Source organism: Sceloporus occidentalis, unplaced genomic scaffold (genome assembly GCF_023333645.1).
Source record: "Sceloporus occidentalis isolate IW3139 unplaced genomic scaffold, rSceOcc1.0.p SCAF_5, whole genome shotgun sequence".
NCBI lineage: Eukaryota > Metazoa > Chordata > Lepidosauria > Squamata > Phrynosomatidae > Sceloporus > Sceloporus occidentalis.
In genome coordinates, this window is record NW_028316985.1 from 72727903 (window position 1) to 72750857 (window position 22955).

Consider the following 22955-nt stretch of genomic DNA (forward strand, 5'->3'; position numbering starts at 1 on the left):
GTTACAACCTTAAACATGAACATATAAAACCATAATATGGTCGTTCCCAAACTTTGGTCCTCCAGGTGCTTTGGACTTCAACTCTCATAAACCCCAGCCAGCTTGGCACAGTCAGGAATTCTATGAGCTGAAGTCCAAAACATATGGAGGATCAAAGTTTGGGAACCACTGTGCTTAACTAAATACACCCAGTAAAATAAAAAAGTCTTTTGTTCATGTGTCAAACATGCTGCAGTTGACACATGAACAATACTGAATGATACTAAATGGCCTATATCAGTAGACTAGGTAGATTCAGTAGATGTATGCAGAATTGGCACCTCTACCATGCTGATGGTCTTACCAATTGTGTCATTCACATACACACTGAATATTTTCAATAAAACATTAGTATAAATAGTAATATTAAACCATCCAATTAGTATTACTTTCTGTCTTTGGTTTGTTCATAATTACTTATGAACTGGAAGCTGGTCCATCTCCTCAAACGAAACAGTCACAACCTATGGTTTTATGAGTGTGGCTTAATGAAAGAGTAAGAAACAGCATCCCTGGTTCAGCATCTCTCTGACGTTTCACAGTTGAAAACTTGGGACACAGGTGGCCAGGCAATATCAGAGTGTGGTCAAAATAATCAAAAGTTATCATTAAGGAAGAAGAAACACAGAGGCTATAACAGTTTGATTTTATCTGAACCTACTAGGAAGTGCATGATTCCACCTCCTCCTCCTCTGCTCTGCTGAGTTAACTAATTGCAACTACTTTTGGACTTTGAACTCAGTTTGTAGCATCAGAAGTAAACTGAGGGATAAGGAGAGAAACTGGGACATTTTAAAAGCAGCTGAAAAAGTGAAACAAATAAAGGTGTGCACCAGCAAGATGTCTGAGCACTATAAACAAGACTTTTAATAAAATTGGATTAATTGGATTAATGCACATTTATCACATTTCACCCCCCAAAATATTCTAAATAAAAGGCAGCATAACTTTTCCTTTATATTGGATTTAATGGATTTAAACTTGCATTTTTAAAATTCTCAATGTATACCATTTTAGAAACTTCATACTGAGCTCCAATCATGATTTATAACCCAGTCAAATTATGATGATCCAAGAATAAAAGCCTACATCTTTAATTTTTTTAGATATTTCTTTTAAATGGGCAACACAATGTGAGATAATAGAATAAGATGATATCCTATTGCATAAATAGTTTTGAATTGGAAATACATGAATTAATTGAAACAAGGGATGAACATTTCATGTGCAACATTTAGGCACCAATAATCAGGAAAGTTATAATTTATCCAGGTAGTTTAAAACTATAATGTTTAAGTAGCTTTAATTAAACTTTTACTATGCAAAATTTGCCTGCCAGTTGAACCTTGACCACAACTAAATTGGATTCCCAGATAAATCACTCCATTGTTAAGTGCCTGAAAGTGACCAAGCCTACACAATTTGAAACATCGTGGAGAGCTGGCATATACTTTTCTTTTTTCCTAATGGAACAAATAGATATCTTGAGATAAAGTGTCTATTAATTTTGCTACTATTTTGCTTCAAGCAGGGTTTGTACAAACAAAATACATATGTGAATAGCAATGAAACAGAAAAAAGAAGCACCTTGCTAAATACCCTTGCCTAGTGGAAATTTAAACATAACAAAATAAATTGGTGCAGCATCTGCAGAGACTTAACCATTAAACTGTGCCTTCAAACATATTCATCAGTAACAGAGAGCTGTAACAATCCCCAATAGGTTCAGTCTCAGTGCAAGTTTCACACACTTCCTTCCACTAGGTGAAAATACTGAAGTCCAAAAATTCTTGTATAACAATTAAGGTTATTTATTTATTTAGGCCAAATCCCTAATTTTCCCCTTCCTAGTAAGAATTGCTATTTAGTTGTGGAATTATTTTCTCAAGTCTCAGACTTTATAGCGGTGCACTTCCACTTGGTGAAAGTGGACTCCTAGGACTGTTGTCGTCTCAAAGCCACATACATTTATAGAAAGACAGACAACAACTAACAGTCCAAGGAGTCCAAATCTTAGGAGATTTCTTATCAATGGCCATGCTGACTACAACACTCTGGGCATTATAGTCCAACAAAGTAACCTTTTCAAAGCCTAGCTGTTATCTAAAGAACATGTAAGCAATACTTCAAATGTTGGGAAAATTAGCTTAGCGAGCGGCTTGAGTAACCTGTGGATTGTGTGCACCAATATCTACCTGTTATAACTGGAAGACTTGAGGTTTTGGGATGAATTAAGGTTTTATATAGAAATATTTGCAGAGTGCAATCACACACGCAAGTTAGTGATCCAAACAAACATAGTATAGAGAGCTAACCGAAATGGAAATATGGAAAGGGGATAGCAGTTTTTAAGAGTTGCAGTGGAGTTATAATTACCTGTCCAAAGGAACGACCATGGAAAGCTGGAGCGGCTCAGACTGGGAGGTCTGAATGCAATACATACCATCCAGAGTATGGGCTGTGTGCACAGGGCTTATGTTTTGAAACCATATTTATATCTCAAAACTAGCCCTTTAAACTAGTCCTAGGGCTGGGCTATCTAGCCAGGTAACAAAGGCTGAATGACTTGTCCCAGGAATTGACAACAGGATTCCAAACTGATTGATGGTTTTAACAAAAACAGTGATTGGACTGAGATATCCCTGAGATGGCTGGATAGAGAAGTTTGGCTAGGAATACAACTGGGGGTAGGTAGAGAGAGACTGGCTTATTGCTTTAGGTGTGAATAGATCCTTTGTCTCAGGTTCTGGGGGATATGCAAATTGCTTGGAGGAAGGAAGAACCACTTGAGATTTGATGGTCTAGTTTACCTGGATGCCCACATGCCAAGGGGAATATGATCCTTTTCCCCCAGGAACCTAACATAGTGTTCCTTAAAGCTCAGCAATCTCTCAAAAACATGCTATCTCCAGATATGAGATGTCAAAATATGAGGACCCCAAAATACTGTACAGGGTATACAGGAGTGTTTAACATAACCTATGAGGAGAAGGGCTGATTTTTAATGATGGTGTGGAAAAGAGAGATGTGGACTAAAGTATCTTCTCCTCCCATAACCAGCAATTGCAGCCCCATGTATAAATGGAATTTCATCTTACTAAAATGGATGTGGCATGTGCTATAAGTATCCCCTCCACTATCAAAAAATATGCCCCAAAATTACCTTTATTCTGTGAAATCGAACTATGTCACCATTTCTGTAGATTTGTGGAAGAGCATCTTTGTTTGTATTAAAAAGTGTGCATATCAATTTGGTGTTGGATTGGTCCACAAGGGTTACTACTGAACAATAATCTGGAAAGAAAGAGAAAAAGACCAGGTGTGAAGAAGGTAACAGGAAACAAATTATTATTCAAAAGCCTGATATTTGTGATCTTACTTCCCTTGAAATGGCTTATATTAGGATAAACATATGCACTAGATTATAGGTTTCCAAATACCTTTGGGAAGGTAATACAATTTCCTGAGAAGAGCTACAAATCAGATATTCTGGAGTTCTATATCAACCTCTATTACAAAATTCATGAGTTCTTGGTTATCTCATCTCTGACTGTGACATGTAGACAGACATGAACTCAGGTGAAACAGCTATGAAATTACATGAGCCTTTGCACTGAAGAACAAAGAGTTTAAAACAACTTGAACTAAAGAGAGATAAGATAGCCGGTACATTGGGTCAACCAATCCTATTAATCCTATTACTAGCCATCGTCACTCCAGTTTGTGACAAGAGACAGAGAGAATGATGGTATAGCAAGCAAACATTCAGTCTGTAATTCAGTATTTTTCCTTTTATAGAGGATTTCAAATTTATGTTAACTGTTAGCCTACTAGAAGGTCTGCAGTGATGGTAGGTGTGAGTTTTTGTTTAGTGTTGCTCCTCTTTTATGAACAATAGGTTTTTAAAAAAACTCCTAGAATGATCTTCCAGTAATGCAAACTAAAGATGAGCAAGATGTAACAGACATTACTCAGAACATGTGAAAAGCGCATGAAAGCCAACAGCAATTGGTTGTCAACGTGATTGGCAAAAATGAAGCTAACATCAGTCAGCATTCCCTGTTGTATCATTTCCCATTAAGACCTCAGTAAGCCAAACCCTGCTCCTTCCCCATACCCAAAAATCTCAACAATGTTATCTCCTAATACACATTAGAGAATAAGCCATGGGTTTTATGGGCTGGGAGTTCGGATGCCATTTTTGGTACCTTCGATCTTTGCACAAGTATTATTTTCTGTGATTGGAAGTGACCAGGGCATTATTTCCAACCACAGTGTGTCTCTCTGGAAGAGGTCTATACACAAAAACCATAAAGCCCAGGAATTTTGTCTTGATTTTTTTTTTTTTTTTTGGAAAAAAAACAACACCACATTTTTTTTTCTGTCTTGAAAAAATGCTGGGTTTTGATGAAGATTAAGACATACAGCTTGTGGACCACAGTTTCTACTACTGGCCTAGATAGAGGATGGCAAAGCAATAAGGAGGGCAACAGGAAGTCTAATATTACATCACCCCCCCCCCCATTCCTTTCATGTCCCTTAGTTCAGGTAGCAATACAATAAACTGGGTGGGTTTTTAGGTTATAAGGTTTTTATGATATTAATCATTATTTGGTATTTTAATGTATTTTAATGCTGTTTAATGTTGTAAGCCACCTTGATCCAATTGAGAGGTGGGAAAAATACTTTTTTTATCATTTATTACAGTAGAGTCTCGATTATCCGTCCTTTGGTCATCCAACATTCGAGATTATCTGACGTCGCAGCTGCTTTGGGGGGCGTGGCTGTAGGCATTTCCATACCCCCAGACATGCCCCCAAACATGGTGGCCACGACAGGCAAGGAGAGAAGGGCAAGTGAAGCCTCACCTCAAAACATGGCCCCAAGTGTGGCGGCGGTGGCAGCAAGAAGGGCAAGTACTTCCAGGCTCCAAAACATTATACATTACAATGTTGTTACTGTAACGTTACTGCAACATTACTTTTACTGTTGCTGCAATAAAACTTCAATATGTTTGCAATTCATAGTGCTTTCATGGCTTCCCTTGGACCCTCTGGATTATCTGACATTTTCAGCTATCTGAAAAGCCCGCCCGCTTATATCGGATAATTGAGACTCTACTGTATATTATCATTATTACCACTGGTGCCATAGTGGAGTCATAGAATCACAGAGTTGGAAGAGACCTCAAAGGCCATCAAGTCCAATCCCCTGCCATGCAGGAATATACAATCAAAGCACCCACAACAGATGACCACCCAGCCTCTGTTTAAAAATCTCTAAAGAAGGAGACTCAGCCACACTCCAAGCCAGCATATTCCACTGTCAAATAGCTCTTACTGTCAGGAAGTTTTCACTAATTTTGAGGTGGAATATCTTTTCCTGCAGTTTGCATCTATTGCTCCAGATCCTATTCTCTGAAGCTGCAGAAAACAAGTTTGCTCCATCTTCAGTATGTCATCCTGTCAAATATTTGAACAGGACCATTATATCACCTCTTAACCATCTTTCATTCAGGATAAACATATCTAGCTTGCTAAGCCTCTCCTCATAGGACATGGTTTCCAGACCTTTCACAATTTTAGTCACCTTCCTCTGGAGATGCTCCAGCTTGTCAACATCCTTTTTGAATTGTGATGCCCAGAACTGGACATAATATTCCAGGTGAGGCCTGACCAAAGCAGAATACAGTGGCACTATTACTCCCCTTGATGACACTATACCTCTACTGATGCAGCCTAGAACTGTATTGGCTTTTTTAGCTGCCACATCACACTGTTGTCTCATGTTCAGCTTGTGGTCTACAAACTCCTAAATCCCTTTCATGTGTACTGTTGTCAAGCCAGGTGTGTCTCCCATCCTTTTGTTGTTATTAACTGCCCCTGAGTCAATCTCGACTCATGGCTATGCTATGGATGAGACATCTCCAAGATCCTCTGTCCTCCACTGCTCTGCTTAATTCCTGCAACCTCATACCCATGATGTCCTTAATAGAGTCCTTCCATCTAGCATGTGGCCTTCCTCTTTTCCTACTTCCCTCTACCTTTCCCAGCATTATTGGCTTTTCCAATGGGTCCTTCCTTCTCATGATGTGTCCAAAGTATGACAGTTTCAGTTTGGTCATTTTGGCTTCCAGGGAGGTTTCCGGCTTGATCTGTTCTAGGAGCCATTTGTTTGTCCTTTTGGGTATCAATGGAATCCTCAGCACTCTTCTCCAGCACCACATCTCAAATTAATTGATTTTCTGCCTATCTTCTTTCTTAACTGTCCAGCTCTCACATCCGTACAAGGCAATATGGAATAAAATGGCTTGCATGATTCTAACTTTTGTGCTCAGTTGTGTATCTTTGCATTTCAGAATCTTTTCTAGTTCTTTCATAGCCATCCTCCCCATTCTTAATCTTTTTCTGTTTTCCTGACTGCAGTCCCTGTTTCTATCAATGTTTGACCCCAGATAAGGGAATTCTTTTACTCTTTCTATTTCTTCATTTTCTAGGTTGAACTTGTGAAGGCCCTTGGTGGTCATTATTTTTGTTTTTTTTATGTTTAACATTAAGCCTGCCCTTGCACTTTCTTTTTTGATCTTCCTTAATAGGTGTTCCAGGACTGTGAGGTTTTCTGCTAGTACTATAGTGTTATCTTCATATGTTACATTGTTAATATTCCTCCCTTCTATTTTCACTCCTCCTTCTTCTGTGTCCAAGCCTGCTTTTTGTTTAAAATGTTCTGTATACAAGTTGAAAAGATAGGGTGAAAGGATGCACTCTTGTCTGACCCCTTTGCCAACTGGGAATCATTCTGTTTCTCCGTATTCTGTTCTGATGGTAGTCTCTTGTCCTCATTAGGACTATCAGATGTATTGGCACTCCCATGTCTTTAAGGGCATTTCATAATCTATGAAATCAAAGGCTTTGCTATAGTCTATATAGCACATGCTGATTTTCTTTTGGAATTCCCTGGTGCTCTCCATTAGCCATCTTATGTTTGCAATGTGGTTCCTAGTGCCTTTTCCTTTGTTGAATCCCACTTGGACCTCTGGGATTTCTCTCTCCATGTATGGTTGGAGTCTATGTTGCAGAATGTTGAGTATGGTTTTGCTTGAATGGGAGATCAGTGCTCTGTTGACATATGTTGATTAGCACTATTTCTCTGTATTGGTCATTGTAGTACAGTGCGCCCGTGTCATACGCGGGCACGCTATACAAGGCTTTCAGCAAACGGTGAAAGCCGCGTGGGAGTGCATGGAGTGTAAGCGGCAGCGCATCCCATTGTGACTAATGGGGCATGTGCCCGTGGCACTGCCACAGGCACGAGCCCCATTCAGTTAAATGGGGCTTGAGCATGCACAGTATTTGCTTTATGCGGGGGAGTCCGGAACGGATCCCCCGCATAAAGCAAGGGTGGACAGTAATTTTCTTTATCTTTCTGCACAAGTCGTTATACTGTTGCATTCATAATTCTTAGATTGTTCCTATCTCCCTTTTGCTTTTCTCCTCTTCTTTTCTTTATTGCTTGTAGTGTTTTCTTTTGTCATCCATTTTTTTTTCTATTTGTTTATTGAAAGTGTCTGTCTGCATTCTTCTTTTATTATGTCCCTGGCTTCAGACCATCCTAGAATCTGTGTATTTCATTTTTTATGCCTAAGCGTAGTACCATACATTTTTCCCTGGTGAAATTTTCTTAGTTTTGGCCCAGCTTTCTAATCTATTACAGTCATTTTGAATTCTGATCCTGTTCTCTGGAGTACTAGTTAGTCAATCTGCAAATTTGATAATCATGCCCTCTATTCCTTCATCCAAGTCACTGATAAAGATGTTGAATAGCACTGAGCTGAGGGCAAAAGATTGTGGCAACCCCTGGTCACTTCTCTCCAGGATGAAGAGGAGTTTTTGATGAGCACCCTTTTGGTTCTGTTGGTCAACCAATTACAGATCCATTTAACAGTTCCTTTGTCTAGCCCACATTTTACTAGCTTGTTCACAAGAATACCATGGGGGAACCTTATCAAAGGTTACTGAAATCAAGATATGCTACATCCACAGCATTCCCTTCATCCACCAAGCTGGTAAATTTATCAGAAAACGAGATTAGTTTGGCATGACTTGTTTTTGAGAAAACCCCAGCTGACTTCTAGTGATTATGGCATTCCTTTCTAAATGCTTACAGACTGTCTGTTTAATGACCTGCTCTAGAATCTTTCCTGGTATCGATGTCAGGCTGACTGGGCAGTAACTGTGTGGGTCCTCCCCCCCCCCCCCCTTTTTGAAAATGGGAACATTTGCTCTCCTCTAGTCTGCTGGGATTTCTTCTGTTCTCCAGGAATTCTCAAAGATGGCTCTAAGATTACATTTTTCAGTTCTTTTAATGCCCTTGGATGGAGTTCATCTGGCTCTGGAGACTTGAATTCAGTGAATTTTGATTGGCCTGGTTTTCCTGTACTGCCTCTTTTCCTATGCTGCATTTCCCCTACTGTGTCATCTGTTCCATTTTCCTCAGGCTGAGTACTGTTTTCCTTTAGTGAAAAGACTGAGGCAAAGGTTGTGTTGAGTAGTTCTGCTTTTTTACTGTCCCCTGTTAGCATTTCACCATCTTCTTCACACAGTGGGATTATATCATGCAACAGTAAGGCATATTATATTTTACCATCTTCATATGATATGTAGCAGAATCTATGGCGGGATACATACCGCCATTTAGTACATATAGAATACATACTAGGGTTAGGAAGGGGCGGTGCTTCCGCACCCCCCTAACCCTAGTACGTATCCTATACGTACAAGATGGCGGCGCCCCTTCCACATGGGCGCCGCCATCTTTGCGTATCGGACGCTGAGCGTCCGTACGCGTCGCGCCGCTTGTGACGTAGCGAGCGCGCCCCTGGCGCCTCGCTACGTCACAAACGCGACGGTAAAAGAAGCTCCATTTTGGAGCTTCTTTTTCGGTCCGCGCGGGAGTCGGGCCGTCTGAAGGCTCTGGCTCCCCCGCGGAGCTACTGGCGGCGGCGGCAGACCGCCGCAAAGCGGCGGTCTGTACCCCGCCTATGTTGGGCTTGGAAAATTTCACCTCTCCAGATATTTATAAGCTGTTCCTGCTCTGCCTCACCACTGCCTAAGCAGTCTAGATCTGATGAGAATTGGAATTCAGTTAACATTTTTGAAACAACACAGATCTCTCAATACTAAACAAGGCAATGAGCAGCAGACAAATCTGACTTCCATCCGCTCAACATCTTGTTTTCTATGGAAGGTCACTAGTAATTGGCTGTACCCCAAAGAAGATCAACAAGGTTCTTTTCACTGGCCAGTATAAAGGTGGTGCAAATATTCCATAGCCTGCAGTCTTATAGTGACAGATTCTTGCCTCTGTTCTGATAAGAAAATTACTTCATTTCAGAATGGGGAGAGATAATTTCTCTAGAGTTTCTTGTTTGTAGGCCAATGAGCAGGCCCTTGGTAATCTTCCTGGGGCTGCTGCCACTTAGTTACTTTTGGTACTTTGAGTAGTGAGCTACCTGGAAGAACAGCATAACTTCAGCTGGTTGAAAATGACTGTTTATAATTAACTTCTTGGTTTTGGCCATTGTCAAATGAATAGTTACATCCAGCTCTCCCCTTAACTCATTTTCTTTGTGTTTTCCACCTTCTAATTCATCTCCTGCAAGCAAGAAATACGTTTTTAGTTTCACGTATGTCCAGTAGCATGGTGATTTGCTCTAGGAGAAAATCATTTTCAAAAAACACAGGCTAATGCTATAATGAATGCATTATATGTACATAATTAATTTGATTGATGCAGTCCTTTCTTTTCCAAATAACACATGAATAATTATTTCTTATTACATTATTTCTATAAGTGATTTTCAAATGTATGAAAAGAGCCACTTTCTTAAAATAAAGTATTTTGGGGCTGAGGAAACAATGAAATGTCAAATGCCAATTTCTGTGATTTCTTTTTGATTAAAAAATCTGTGTCAGGTTAGATTTCCCTAAATTACTAATGCAAAGGTAATGCAAAGAACAGAGTCTATTGTTCCTATAGGCACTACTTTTCTAAAAAAATAAAATAGACAGGGCTGGTCCTTTGTATCCACAGGTTCGGCATCCATAAATTCAGCCATTCATGTCTTGAAAATACATTTTGCCATTTTATCTGGGGGACATCATTTTATTACACAATTGTATACAATGGGACTTAAGCAGCCATGGAATTTGGAGTCCATGAGAGGTCCTGAAATCAAACCCAATGAGTAACAAGGGTCCACTGTATTTTGTAAATGGAAGAAATAACTTATTGCTTGATATAAAATGTGATAATGTTTCAATATAGTTTGTTATATTACAAAGCAGAAATCATTTACAACTGTAGATTAAATAGAGCAATTTTGGTGCAGATCTTAAAGTACAGCAGATAAAAAATTAAAGTCCCTGTTAGGTATTAAAAACAATCTTGAGCAATTCACCTAATTTCCTCTGTATGATTAAGTGCAAATTGCCTTGGAGTTTTATCGTAAGGCCGGACGGTACTTCCAAGCCAAGTCTTTAATCAAACCCCCCACAAATATAATAATCTATATGATCCATTATTCAGACTTATGTAACATTCTCTGCCAGTATTGCATAACACACTTCTAGAGTAGACTTTACATTAGTTAACTTTTAAACCAGTGCTTCTCAGTCTGATATAACGGACTAACAAATGTGCCAGAGACTGCTACAATACTCCCCCCCCCCCAAAAAAAAAAAAATTGGCTACGTGTGTTTCCTCCTTTCCTGGAAACTCTCTGTGGCTCAAAAGCCAATCACTTGAGAGCCGCCACCAACCAGCCCACAGACATCCACTTTAAATAATAATAATAATATAGATTTATTTGTATCCCGCCCAATCACAGGGAATCCAGGCAGCTAACAGCAGTAAGAAAATACAATGCAGAAAATACAATAAAATACAAATAATCCCTTCCCAATCCTCTGACCAATACTTAAACAAAATAAAATAGCAATCCTAACTCAGACACAATCACTTATTTCATCACTACAGATACTAGCACACTGATCTGGGGCTACTGGGCATGGGACACAGCAGGTTCCCTTGTGAATATGAGGAAACTTCCACTACAGTATTCTTTGGCAGGGTCACTGGGATAAGGACAATGTTCAAGTTTTTTAAAGATACAGCCATGTTAGTCTGTAGAATCAGTATGTAGAGAAATCTTGTAGCACTTTTGAGACAAATTCAAAGAAAGAAGTTGGCAACATGAACTTTCATAGACTTAAGTCTACTTCTTCAGATACATTTAGATGTATTAAATACATCTGAGAATGTAGACTGAAGACTACAAAAGCTCATGCTGCCAACTTCTTTCTTTCAGTCAGTTTTTCCTTACTGCATTAATCCTCAGCATTCTCACATTCACTCAACATGTGATTTCACGTGTCTAGATTTACATATATAATACAGCTACATTACTTTTCTAATGAAGTGCAGGTAGTTTCGCTAATAAAATAATTTATTTTGCCCATTAGAGGAAAAAACATTAATGTAAATAAATAAAATAAATAAAATTGTTTATCATTATCATTATCCTTATCAGTTCAAATCTCTGCATAAACATCAAAAGAAAGAAAAATAATTAAAAAACAAAAACAAAAAATGAAGTCACTAAGAATTAAAACATGCCTGCAACTACCAGAACAGGGTAAAAATTTAAAGTAAGGATAATACCATAAAGAGCCTATTTTTCATTGACTGAAATCACTTTGAAAGTATTGCTTTCAAAGGAATAGTCCTGAAATCATTATCTAACAAATAAGAAAAAAACTGAATTAGTCAACAGTTTAACTTTGCAAAGTATCTTCAACAAGCGACATCACAATGCAAGGTATGTATCTTTGGAGAGGGATAGAGAATAGATAAGAAAATAAATTATACCGGCATTATCAAAAACTGACACCCAGTTTTAAATCCACATACAGTATTACATACCTAACTTTAATGGCTAAGGTCAAGATATATCATGTTGGTAAGATATACAAGTTCTAAGGTAACTTAAATTGAAATTTAATCTCCTTTTCAAACACAGTCAAACACACTGGTTTCTTAAATTTACAACTCTGCATCACCATGGGGTTATCTCAGTTCATCCAAGTAATTCAGAACATGCAGTGTAAAATATTTCCACTAAAAAGGGACCTCACATGATTTGAGGATAGAAATTCTTGACAGTTCAGTAGTGCAAAGCTAACACACTGTCAAGAAATACTAGAATCTGGCGTAAAAATCCAACTAATGCTTAGGGGGGGAAATGATGTACCATGTTCTTTTATAACATGTTGAGTAGCATGCATCTCCAACATGACTTTTTGTTGCACTCAAATAATCTCACTATTAAACATGTATCCCATGGGACTGCAAATAGAAACTCAAGAATAAAACACCTGTATAACTCACAAATCCAAAAACAAATAAATTGCCCTTCAAATTTGTGACTGCATGCTTCAAACTGTTTTAATATTGTTAATAACTCACTGTATATTACGCATGTATTGGTCTAGAATTTTTTCTTAAAAAACCCTGAACCGACTTATCCATGAGTTAATGGAAGTATTGTGCTTTAACTCTTATCAAAAAGGGAATCATTCCTTTCTCTGAGTAGTGGAGAAAGGCGAGAGCTTAGTCTGTCCTGGGAGAACCTAAAAGAAACACCAACTCCCTCTACTCTCCACTGCAACACCACTTCTGACCATTCTGGGTAGTGTGGCAGCTTTTTGGTGCTTCTTCTCAAAGGAGTGCCAAGAAGAACTGGGCTTTGAAGGATTTGAATAAGACATTTAAAGCAAGTTTGTCAGCTTTTCTGGGTTTAAATCAGGCAAAGTTATCACATTCAAGTTAAAGGCTATAATCACTAATGCAGTCACCACTTTGTTTGTTTTGCCTTTACATCCTTTTTGACACATGCATTTCTTTAGACCCATCTGTGCCTGGTCACCTCCTCCACACATTGCACAGTCACCATTTACTGTAGTTATCGCCTCATCCAGACAGCCTTTAGGGTGAACAAAAACAGTTGTGCTTCCTGGAATTCTGTAAGTTCTTTGGCATTTTCCTTTGCTTCTACATCCAATGATAATGAGAAACAGAGCTGAGTGTCATCAGTATACTGGTGGCACCCAACTCTTTAATTCCTAATGAACTTGAATATAAACATATTGAAGAGCACGGAGGATAAGACGGAGTCCTACTGCTGCTAGAAAACCTAACTTGGGCCCAACTGTCATTTGATGGGTTACAGCTGTGGAGTCTTCTGCTATCTTATAAAAGAGTTTACCAGCATTAAATTTTCCTTTCATATATTCAGATTAGATGGGCCCTTTTTCCAAATGCCTCATTGTTTACATGATCTTTTGAAATTTGACCAATGGAAAAGAAAAGGCTGAAAGTACTATGAAAGGAGAAATAAGAAGATAACCCTGTCCAGAACTAACAACAATTTAAAAATTGGTAACATTTCTTCAATATCCTAAAAAATAGAAAATCATATTTTCAACTTTTTGCACTTTTCCATAAGGAAGGGCAGGGGAAGTTCCCTGTTAACATTAAGGGCTGAGATTCTCAGTGAACAGTTGTCTCAATTTTTACAAAACCAGCATAGATTAGAATCAGTAAACATTGTAATGAATCATAAGTTTTGTCTTAGCTATGGGTAGAGAGCCAGCATGGTATAGTGACTTGAGTGCTGGATTAGAAATCTGGGGATCCCCACTTGGCCATGGAAGCCCGCTGGGTGACTTTGAAAAAGTCACACTCTCTCAGCCTCAGAGAAACGCAATGGGGTAAACCCTCTAAACAAATTTTGCCAAGAAAACCTCATGACATAGTCACCGTAAGTGGGTAAAGACTTGAAGACACACAATAGCTGTGGGTGGATAACTGTACATACCACACACAGGACTAGAAAACATTAATCAATATGAAAATGAATTTATATTTTGATTTTCTATTCAGAAGCTTTCAGCATTGTTTTATTTTTTCACCTGTTAAGTATTCTGTAAAGTCTAGTGATCCATGCAAGTAGATAATACCAGAGAAATTATGTAAGACATGTTGTGTCTGCTAATAATAAAACTATTATTCAAACATTTCAATCTATTTTTGTCCTCAACATTGCAACCTGATGCCCATTTTAGCAAGCAAAATGTCTCAGGATCACACTGTTAATGTCTTTTAAAGGGCATAGGTAACAGCAGCTATGGCATTTGATTAATAAATACTGAAACTGTGGAGAGAATGAATGATAACTTTCATCAAATCCACACCTCAAATTTCAGACAGGTCACCTGTTTTAGTCATATCACTTTACCTGCAACCATTTTTTTTTGGGGGGGGGGATCCCAACCTAAACTATACTAAGGGGATTACCTCAAAATATAGGGGGACCAGTTCCTTCCAGCCCTTCAATTTTAAAATATCTCCATTTCTAAAAATTCAACATCATGTACAGTGCGCCCTTGCTTTATGTGGGGGATCCATTCTGGACTCCCCCGCGTAAAGCAAATACTGCCTATGCTTGACCCCCATTTAAATGAATGGGGCTCGTGCAAAGGGTGGTGCGGCGGTGCACACGCACCAGGGGCACACGCCCCATTAGTCCCTATGGGACGTGACACCCCTTCTCTCTGCGTGGCTTTCAGCATATGTTGAAAGATGTGTAAAGCGCGCCCGTGTATGACGCGGGCGCACTGTACCATAGTGAAAAATATTGGGCAGACTTTGGTTAATTTGCAGGTGGATTCTGCCAGTGCCACTGACAGTATGGAGTTTCCCCCTGCAGCCTCCCCACATCCTCAAAAACTTTTCTGGACAGCTTGGTGATATATCTGTTAACAAGTGCAAGGGACTAAATGGGAGAAGAGTCTGATTAGATGAACCGAAGAATGCCGAAATGCTGGTGTCCATTATGTCCATTATGATCTTCAGACTTTATTGTTGATCTTAACAGTTCAGTTACATACACTCTTGATAAAAAGAATATGATTTATCTGCAGTAAGTGGCCAGCGGCTTAAAAGAGTGATCAATGACAAAGAACAGAAAGCAGGTCAAGTTCTACCAATTGCTTGGTTTAACCAATCATATTCTACTGGGAAAAACTATTAAGAAAATCTACACCAGGCCTGCACAGCATTTGACTTACAATGTCATTGTGTTCCAGACTGTAATGAATAATGGATAGCTGAGTAGAATTGGTATATCACAATGTGTAATAGTGTTCAGATATATTCACAAAATTCTTTTACAACATCTACATATTCCACCAGAGGCTTCTGACAAGACTACAGGAGCCTGACTTCCAAACAGTCAGAAGGCTGTGGCCTTCATGACAGTGTAACAATCAGTTATATTCTACTGAAGGCTACTGAATAATGGTAATGTTATCTATTACTTAAGGTAGCAGAAATAACCATGCATTTTCTTCAGTGCTCATTTGCTCTGAAAGCTGTTTTAGTTGAATGTGATGAGAGGCATAGGATTGCTTGGTTAAAAGTAATTTATCCTACCTTTGGAGTCTCTTCAGCATGGTGACTGATGGTGGATTATGGGAGCTATAGACCAAAAACATGTGAAGGGCCACAGTTAACCACCCTATTCTATGTCTGGCTCAACTGACCATCACACCCCTACAGAAAGGAACTTTTGCATATTGGCTTCAAACTAAGAACATTCTGGGCTTCCGATAGCATGGGAGCTTGCACATATAGAACTGTATACATGCAGAAGCTGCAAAGAATACACAGACCTGGGAACTGGGCCATAGCTCTGTTCCATATATTAACATATCCTTTCTAAACCTTCACAATCTACATTTCTTCTCAGCTGATTGTGTCATGACCACTTACCTTTTTTATTTTTGCAACCCAGTCAGTGATTTACTTTACCTTTCTATATGGCCCCTTTCTCTATTTACTTAAATATATGTACTAGCCCAGGGTTTTCTGTTCTATTAACATTTATAGAACAATATTCATTTCTTTTAGCAATATATGGCAAGAGGTCTCTTTCTTATATTTCCTACCCTCCTTGGATCTCTTGAATAGGATACTAGGAGGATGCCATTTCCACAAATGTGATTTAGGGGGTTCATACGCTTTGGGAATGGGCCTTTTATCTAGAGATTTCTTGGGGCTACATGCCCTTTACAGTCTAACTAGCAAGGTATATATTTTAATTTTCAAAAATCTGTACAAGATCAGACTCTTAATCTAGCAATGTTATCAGACCTTGGGTAAAATATTATTTATCTTTCTTTCTTCTGTCGCTTTATCTCATGGATTCAGACACAGATGCCCACTTTTCTGTACAGACACACACTACATTTTTACCCTAGAACGGTTTATAAACAAAGTAAAACCATGTTCATGCTTTTTGCAAATTGCAGATTAAATTAATTTTCATTACTGTTACAGTCTGTCTGTCTAGATAGGAGATAATCATTTTATGGTATTACCAAATAAAGATAGACTATTGCAGGAAATCTCGTGAGAGCAAATCTTTAATAAATGGTCTATCAGCCAGCACTAAATTTCTGCAAAAACTGATAACCAAAAAGCAAGCCTGCTTCATCCAGGATTGAAAACTGACAAAGGATTTACTACAAAAAAGACTACATGCCTACAATAATTTGAGTTTGAAAGTGAAACTAAGATGAAACTAATGCTATTTATTTTAATTTCATTTTGCAGAAAAAAGGACAAAGCATATGGTATAATATTGGCAAAAACAGATGGACCATTACTAGCACTTGATACCAAATTTAATTATAATATCCATTTTTAAAGATCTGACACATAAATTATTGTACCTCATGGTGCTTTAATCATAAGATTTTGTAAATACTTTAATCACTGAGTACCTCAACAGTTTTATGTTTACTACAGACAATCTTGAGTGTGGGTATTCATATTTTAACTAAAATCATTGGCAGTTTTAAACCTGAAGGATGCAGTTACATTTTAAAACCACAGTTTAAATGCAGACAATCATACTTTGAGCAATTCTTCATGACCAACTGATTTCAATGGAACTATGGATAACTAAGACCTAAATCCAATTGCTAGCTCCAACTAAAATAGAAATTATTGATTCAGTGGTATTCACAGAAGTATGAACTTATGATTTAGCAATTTATTCTATGGATCTAATCTAGTTGGGATAATCAATTATATCTAGGCCTATGTCTAAGGTAGAACCATGATAATTATCACTGTGTCCCTCCATAAGTCCAAAAAACCCAAATCTCTCATTAATGCATTGACCAGTACGCACAGAAAGTGCCTTTTAATTGTTGCTTTACAACTGCATGAAGACACTATGCTATTCCTTTTCCTAAGGCTATTTCTATTTTCCTTGCTTCATACCAACCCATTTCTTTCAACTTCAAAATTAACCATAGTTAGTCTTCATGATTCACATGCTGGACTATGACTCTGGAGATGAGGTTTCAAATTCCCACTCAGCTATGGAAACCCATTAGATGATCTGGCACAAGTCACACTCTCTCAGCCCCAGAAGGAGGCAAAGGCAAGCCCCCTCTGAACAGAAAACCTTGTGATACGTTTCTTTTAGGGTCACCATAAGTCAGAAACGATTTGACAGCACACAAGAAAAACAACAAGCTTTACATTTACAGATCTAATTCATTAACCAAGATAAAGTTTACAAGCCACTTGTATAGACCTCTGTCTCCAGAGTCAAAGTCCAACACACAAACCACAAAGACTAACTATGATCTATTTTGAAAATGAAATTGAATCCCATTTGGAAGAAAGTCAGGATATAAATCCCCAAAACAAATAAAATAAATAAAAGCTATAAACTGTGGTTTGGAACAAATCATTTTTATTAATTGTCATACATTAAAGCTATAATCTTAACTGTGCCATCACAGAACTGTTGTCAACTGAAATAAATTTGACATTTCCAAGTAAACATATTTAGAACTGGGTTCTAGTATCATGCTTGAAGAAAAGCAAATTCCATATTGTATATTTTATTCCACCACTACATTTGCATCCCAGGAACCCCTACAGGAATATTCAGGTTCTCTAAATGACACAAGAAGCCGACATCTATCATGAAACCTTTGGTTCATGTATCTTATGGACACACAGGCTACATGCAATCTTAATACCTCTTTGTGGCCCTTGGCACCTTACAGGACACTCCCACAAGACACCAGACTTACCAGTTTTTGTTTTTAAAAAGACCCTCAGTTTAAAAAACCTTAAAATTGCTGCAAAATGCAGGCTGAATAAACCATTGAAATAGTACTTAAATAACAGTATGGTTAACAGGGAAACAAGGAGAACAAAAAGAAAAATCGAACAAAAAGCACAAAGAAGTTCAAATATATATAGATGGAATGTCAGAGAGAGAGAGAGAATGAGTTTAAAAGTTTATTGTTTAGAGTAAGCAGATATATGACATTACGACAAGATAACTTATATGAAGATATTTAATATATGTTTTACAATGATGCCTAACAAAGCTTGCAATGTTATTTAATGTTTGGTTTTATTAATGAATGTTTATATTGTATCAATAAAAAGAAACATTAAAAGACATTGCTACAAAATGTCCCACATCCTACTTCCCACACAGATCAACAGAAAAAAAGATCAAGAACTCAGAATTCTCTATTTGCATTTGTACATACCAGTTCCTTTACATGCATATGGAGGCTTGAAGAATTTCACAGCACCATACAAGTTGACAACAGTGCCATCTTTCAGGTTATTCAGAGGAGTATATGTATACTTGGGGACAACAGGCTACAAAGATATAAGAGGAAGTGAACACATGAAGGGGAACATCTTTGGAAATTTAACTTTTTAAAAATTCTCTTTGATAAAATTGGTCTCTCTTTCTCCATTTGACCCATTATGAGACTGCAAGTAATGATTTTCTTTCTTTCCGGAGTAAGAATTGAGACTGACACAAAGATTTGCTTCCACCTAAGAAGACCAACTTCTCTTTTGAAAAAAAAAGAAACCTTGGCTCTAAAACATTATTTTCATTAGAATAACTGCTGTTATTTCCTGACAAGGAGAATATGAATTCATTTTGTTCATTAGCTACAAATGTTATTGCTAGGTAATATACAACTGCTCTGGGAACACAAACGATTTCACAGAACCTGCTATGGTTAAAGCTGCTTGCATGGGCAGAAAAGGGATATAGTTCCAACATATGCAACGAGAAAGAAACCCCGAACCATTTGATTTTTTTTTATTTTTTTATTTTTTATTTTTTGCTATTGTTGCTGTTGGCACATGGGGATTTTAGTCTGGTCCAGAACCTTTAGTGGGAGAGAATCCTGCCAACTGCTTGAAGGCAATCAAGAAAGGTGCACAGTTTCCCTTTCCTGATACAGCAGATTTGTTTCAAGAACATTTTGGAAAGGCTGCAGAGACAAATGAACATTTGTACCTTTTCCAGCAATAAGCAGAAGGTACCAGAAGCATTCTATTTATTCCTGTCATCACCTTGTTCTGCTGGCTAGCCTGGTAACAGCTGTAATACTTGCAGAGCATCCCTAACAATTTAGCAAGATCGGGGAATTAGCGGATTTGCCAGTGTTTCTGAGCCTCCAATGTTGGGTTTAGATCTGTTTCATGATGCTGTCTGGGTGAAGGTTCTCCTATTAAAAGATATATTTAAAAAAAAAGATGGAATGCTTATTATTAAAAATAATTCTGGGCCTCTTGTGAAAAAATCTAACATGTTTACACATGCTGAAAATTTCTGAATGCCTGATTTCTGCCTTGCCTTACTTCTTTTTTTTTTTTACAGTGGGAGTTCCCTGCCTGAGATGTTAAATGGAGTATGATGATATGCACGTGTAATTTCTTTTCTCCTCCTGAATGTTTTGTCAGTTATTTTAGACGCTGACTCTGGAAGGCCCCGCTTATTTTCCAAACAGAAAAATAAAACCTTACCATGGCTACTGTTTCTGAAGCATTCCGTGTGCTTGATGGCCTATTACAAATCTAGGGAGAAGAATAAAAAAGACTGTAAGCAGCACAGTTCTGGACTCCCCCGCGTAAAACAAAAAACGTCTACACTCAGGCCCCATTTAAATGAATGGGGCTCGTGCATGCGGCGTCGTGGCAGCCGCCCCACCCACCGCACACGCTCCATTCGTCCCTATGGAATGCACCGCCCCTTCCTCCCCGCACGGCTTTCAGCGTATGCTGAAAGCCACATATAACGTGGGCGCATTGTATAGATCTTGTCCCTGCCATACTGATTTCCCCCACCTCCTAGCAGTAGCCCAAACCTGCTTTAAATTGCTCTGAAGAATTGCTCCACAGAAAAATAACTTTTAAAATGACATAGTGCAATGGTTCCCAGCCTTTGGCCCTCCATTTGTTTTGGACTTCAGATCTCAGAAGCCCCAGCCAACCTGGCCAACCATCAAGAATTATGGGAGCTGAACTTCAAAACATCTGTAGGACCAAAGATTGGAAAAAAATGGAATAGCGGCTGTTTTCTGATTCCCATGTCCCTGCAAATTCTCCTTGATCAAGCAGCATCAATTGCATTGTTCCTTTGGATCCTGGCTGAAACACAATTATTAATGTAAAGAGTCAAGCTGCTGTGTCATTTAAATATTCCTTGCAGGTTTGCAATCTTTACATCTCTTTAATGGATTTATTATAATATATTGTGTATTGGACTTACTATTATCTAACAAGAGTATGCTTAAATCCCAAATTGATGGTCAGGGAAAGGGGAGAAGAAAAAACAAACTTACATAAATAGTTGACCCAGCTTCATCAGATACTTCTAGATGGCAGCCATGTCTACCATCATCATTGATGGATTTTGCCAAGCCAAAACCAGCTACCACAACAGTGTCCTGTTGGAAACAAAAATTCATTATCAATCCACATGTCAGTACTTTTTCACTTTCCTTTGCAGAATTTTATTTCCTTCTTGGTGAGGAGAAAAACACAATAATTTTTCAAAAAATAAATATATTTCACTTCTCCAATGGGGATGATTTCACCTGGGGATATTTCCTGAGGTGCTAGGGAACTATGTGAAATTCTCACGTATATTCCAAGTTTTGTTTTAAAAGGAAAAGATGCATGGCACAATCAAAGAAGTCATGCCAGACAAATGTTATCTCTTTCTTTCATAAAATTACCAGCTTGTTAGATGAAAGGAATGCTGTGGATATAGTATATCTTGATTTCAGTAAGGCCTTTGACAAGGTTCCCCATGACATTCTTGCAAACAAGCTATAAAATATGAGTTAAACAATGCAGTTGTTATGTGGATTTGTTTTGTTTTGTTTTTTGTTAAGTGGATTTGTAATTGGCTGACCAGTCAAACCCAAAGGGTGCTCAGCAATGGCTCCTATTCATCCTGGAGAGAAGTGATCAATGGGGCTACAGGGTTCTGTCCTGGGCCCAGGCCTATTCAACATCTTTATCAATGACTTAGATGAAAGAATAGGGAGCATAGTTATCAAATTTACAGATGACACCAAATTAGCAGGAATAGCTAATACCCCAGATGACAAGATCAAAATTCAAAATGACCTAAATAGGTTAGAAAGCTGGGCCAAAGCTAACAAAATTAATTTCAACACAGAGAAATGTAAGGGCAAAAAAATAAAAAATAAAAATGAAATGCATAGATATAGGATGAGTGACACCTGGCTTAACAAGACTACATGTGAAAGGGATCTATGAGTCCTGGTAGACCACAAATTGAACATGAGTGAGCAGTGTGATGTGGCAGCTAAAAAGGCCAATATGATTCTAGGCTGCATCCATAGAAGTATAATGTCTACATCAAGGGAGGTAATAGTGCTACTGTATTCTGCTTTGGTCAGGCTTCACCTAGAATACTGTGTCCAGTTTTGGGCACCACAATTCAAAAGCGATGTTGACAAACTGGAGCATGTCCTGAGGAAGGCAACCAAAATTGTGAAGGGTCTGGAAACCATGCCCTATGAGGAGAGACTTAGGGAACTGAGTATATTTAGCCTTGGCTAAGAAGTGCTATGACAGCCCTGTACAAGTATTTGCAGGGGTGTCATATTGAGGATGGTACTAGCTTGTTTTCTGCTGCTAGAATATAGGAGCTGGAACAATGGATGCAAGCTACAGGAAAAGAGATTCCACCTAAACTTTAGGCAGAACTTCCAGACAATGCGAGCTCATAGTGTGGTGGAGTCTCCTTCTTTAGAGATTTTTAAACAGAGGCTGGATGCTTTGAGTTCCTGCGTGGCAGGGGATTGGACTAGATGGCCCTTGTGGTTTCTTTCAACTCTATGATTCTGATTCTAAATCTTGCCAAGAAATACCTGTGATATGTTCACCATAAGTCAGAAACTACTTGAAAACACACAAGAACAAATAAGCTACTCTATGAATCTTTTCAGGTGTGTTATTATTCTTCCCCCTCTATTTATACCACATCTTTCCCAAAAAATTGGAGCTCAAATTTCAGAATAATGTATAAATGGTATAAAATCAGAGCGAATCAAGTAATTCACTGAAAGTGATCTTTGGCTGCATCATGCCTGGGAAGAGCAAAGCCCCATAAGTGCTGTGTCACAAATACTTGAAATCATGAATTCCACTGTCAAACCAACTAATTATTTTAAGATTAATAATACTTCTCAGTGCTATCAAAATCTTAATGTACACAAGTTCTAACCCAAAGCTATGCCGGTCAGCAACAGATTGAGTGCTGGTGGAAGATACTACATGAGTAGTAAATGTTACACTGGGGCAACCGACAAAATGTATTTCAAGGCAGTAGTACAAAGAAATCAGTCCTAATGATACCCTTTACCTTTACATAAAAGAGTAATTAATTACTTTAGCTGAGACAAATCAAAAACCCA

General features: G+C 38.2%; 1 protein-coding gene across 2 annotated transcripts in view; it reads right to left on the reverse strand.

Moving 5' to 3' along the window:
- LOC149312323 (protection of telomeres protein 1-like) overlaps nt 1-22955 on the reverse strand; it is a 92242-nt gene that overhangs the window by 48582 nt on the left and 20705 nt on the right. For both annotated transcript variants that reach the window (XM_089524398.1, XM_089524397.1), the window contains exons 4-7: nt 20847-20951; nt 20029-20079; nt 18747-18861; nt 3203-3333 (exon numbers count right to left, since the gene is read on the reverse strand). In XM_089524398.1, coding sequence (XP_089380524.1) covers nt 3203-3333; nt 18747-18861; nt 20029-20079; nt 20847-20951 — 402 coding nt within the window. The remainder of the gene's footprint in view (nt 1-3202; nt 3334-18746; nt 18862-20028; nt 20080-20846; nt 20952-22955) is intronic.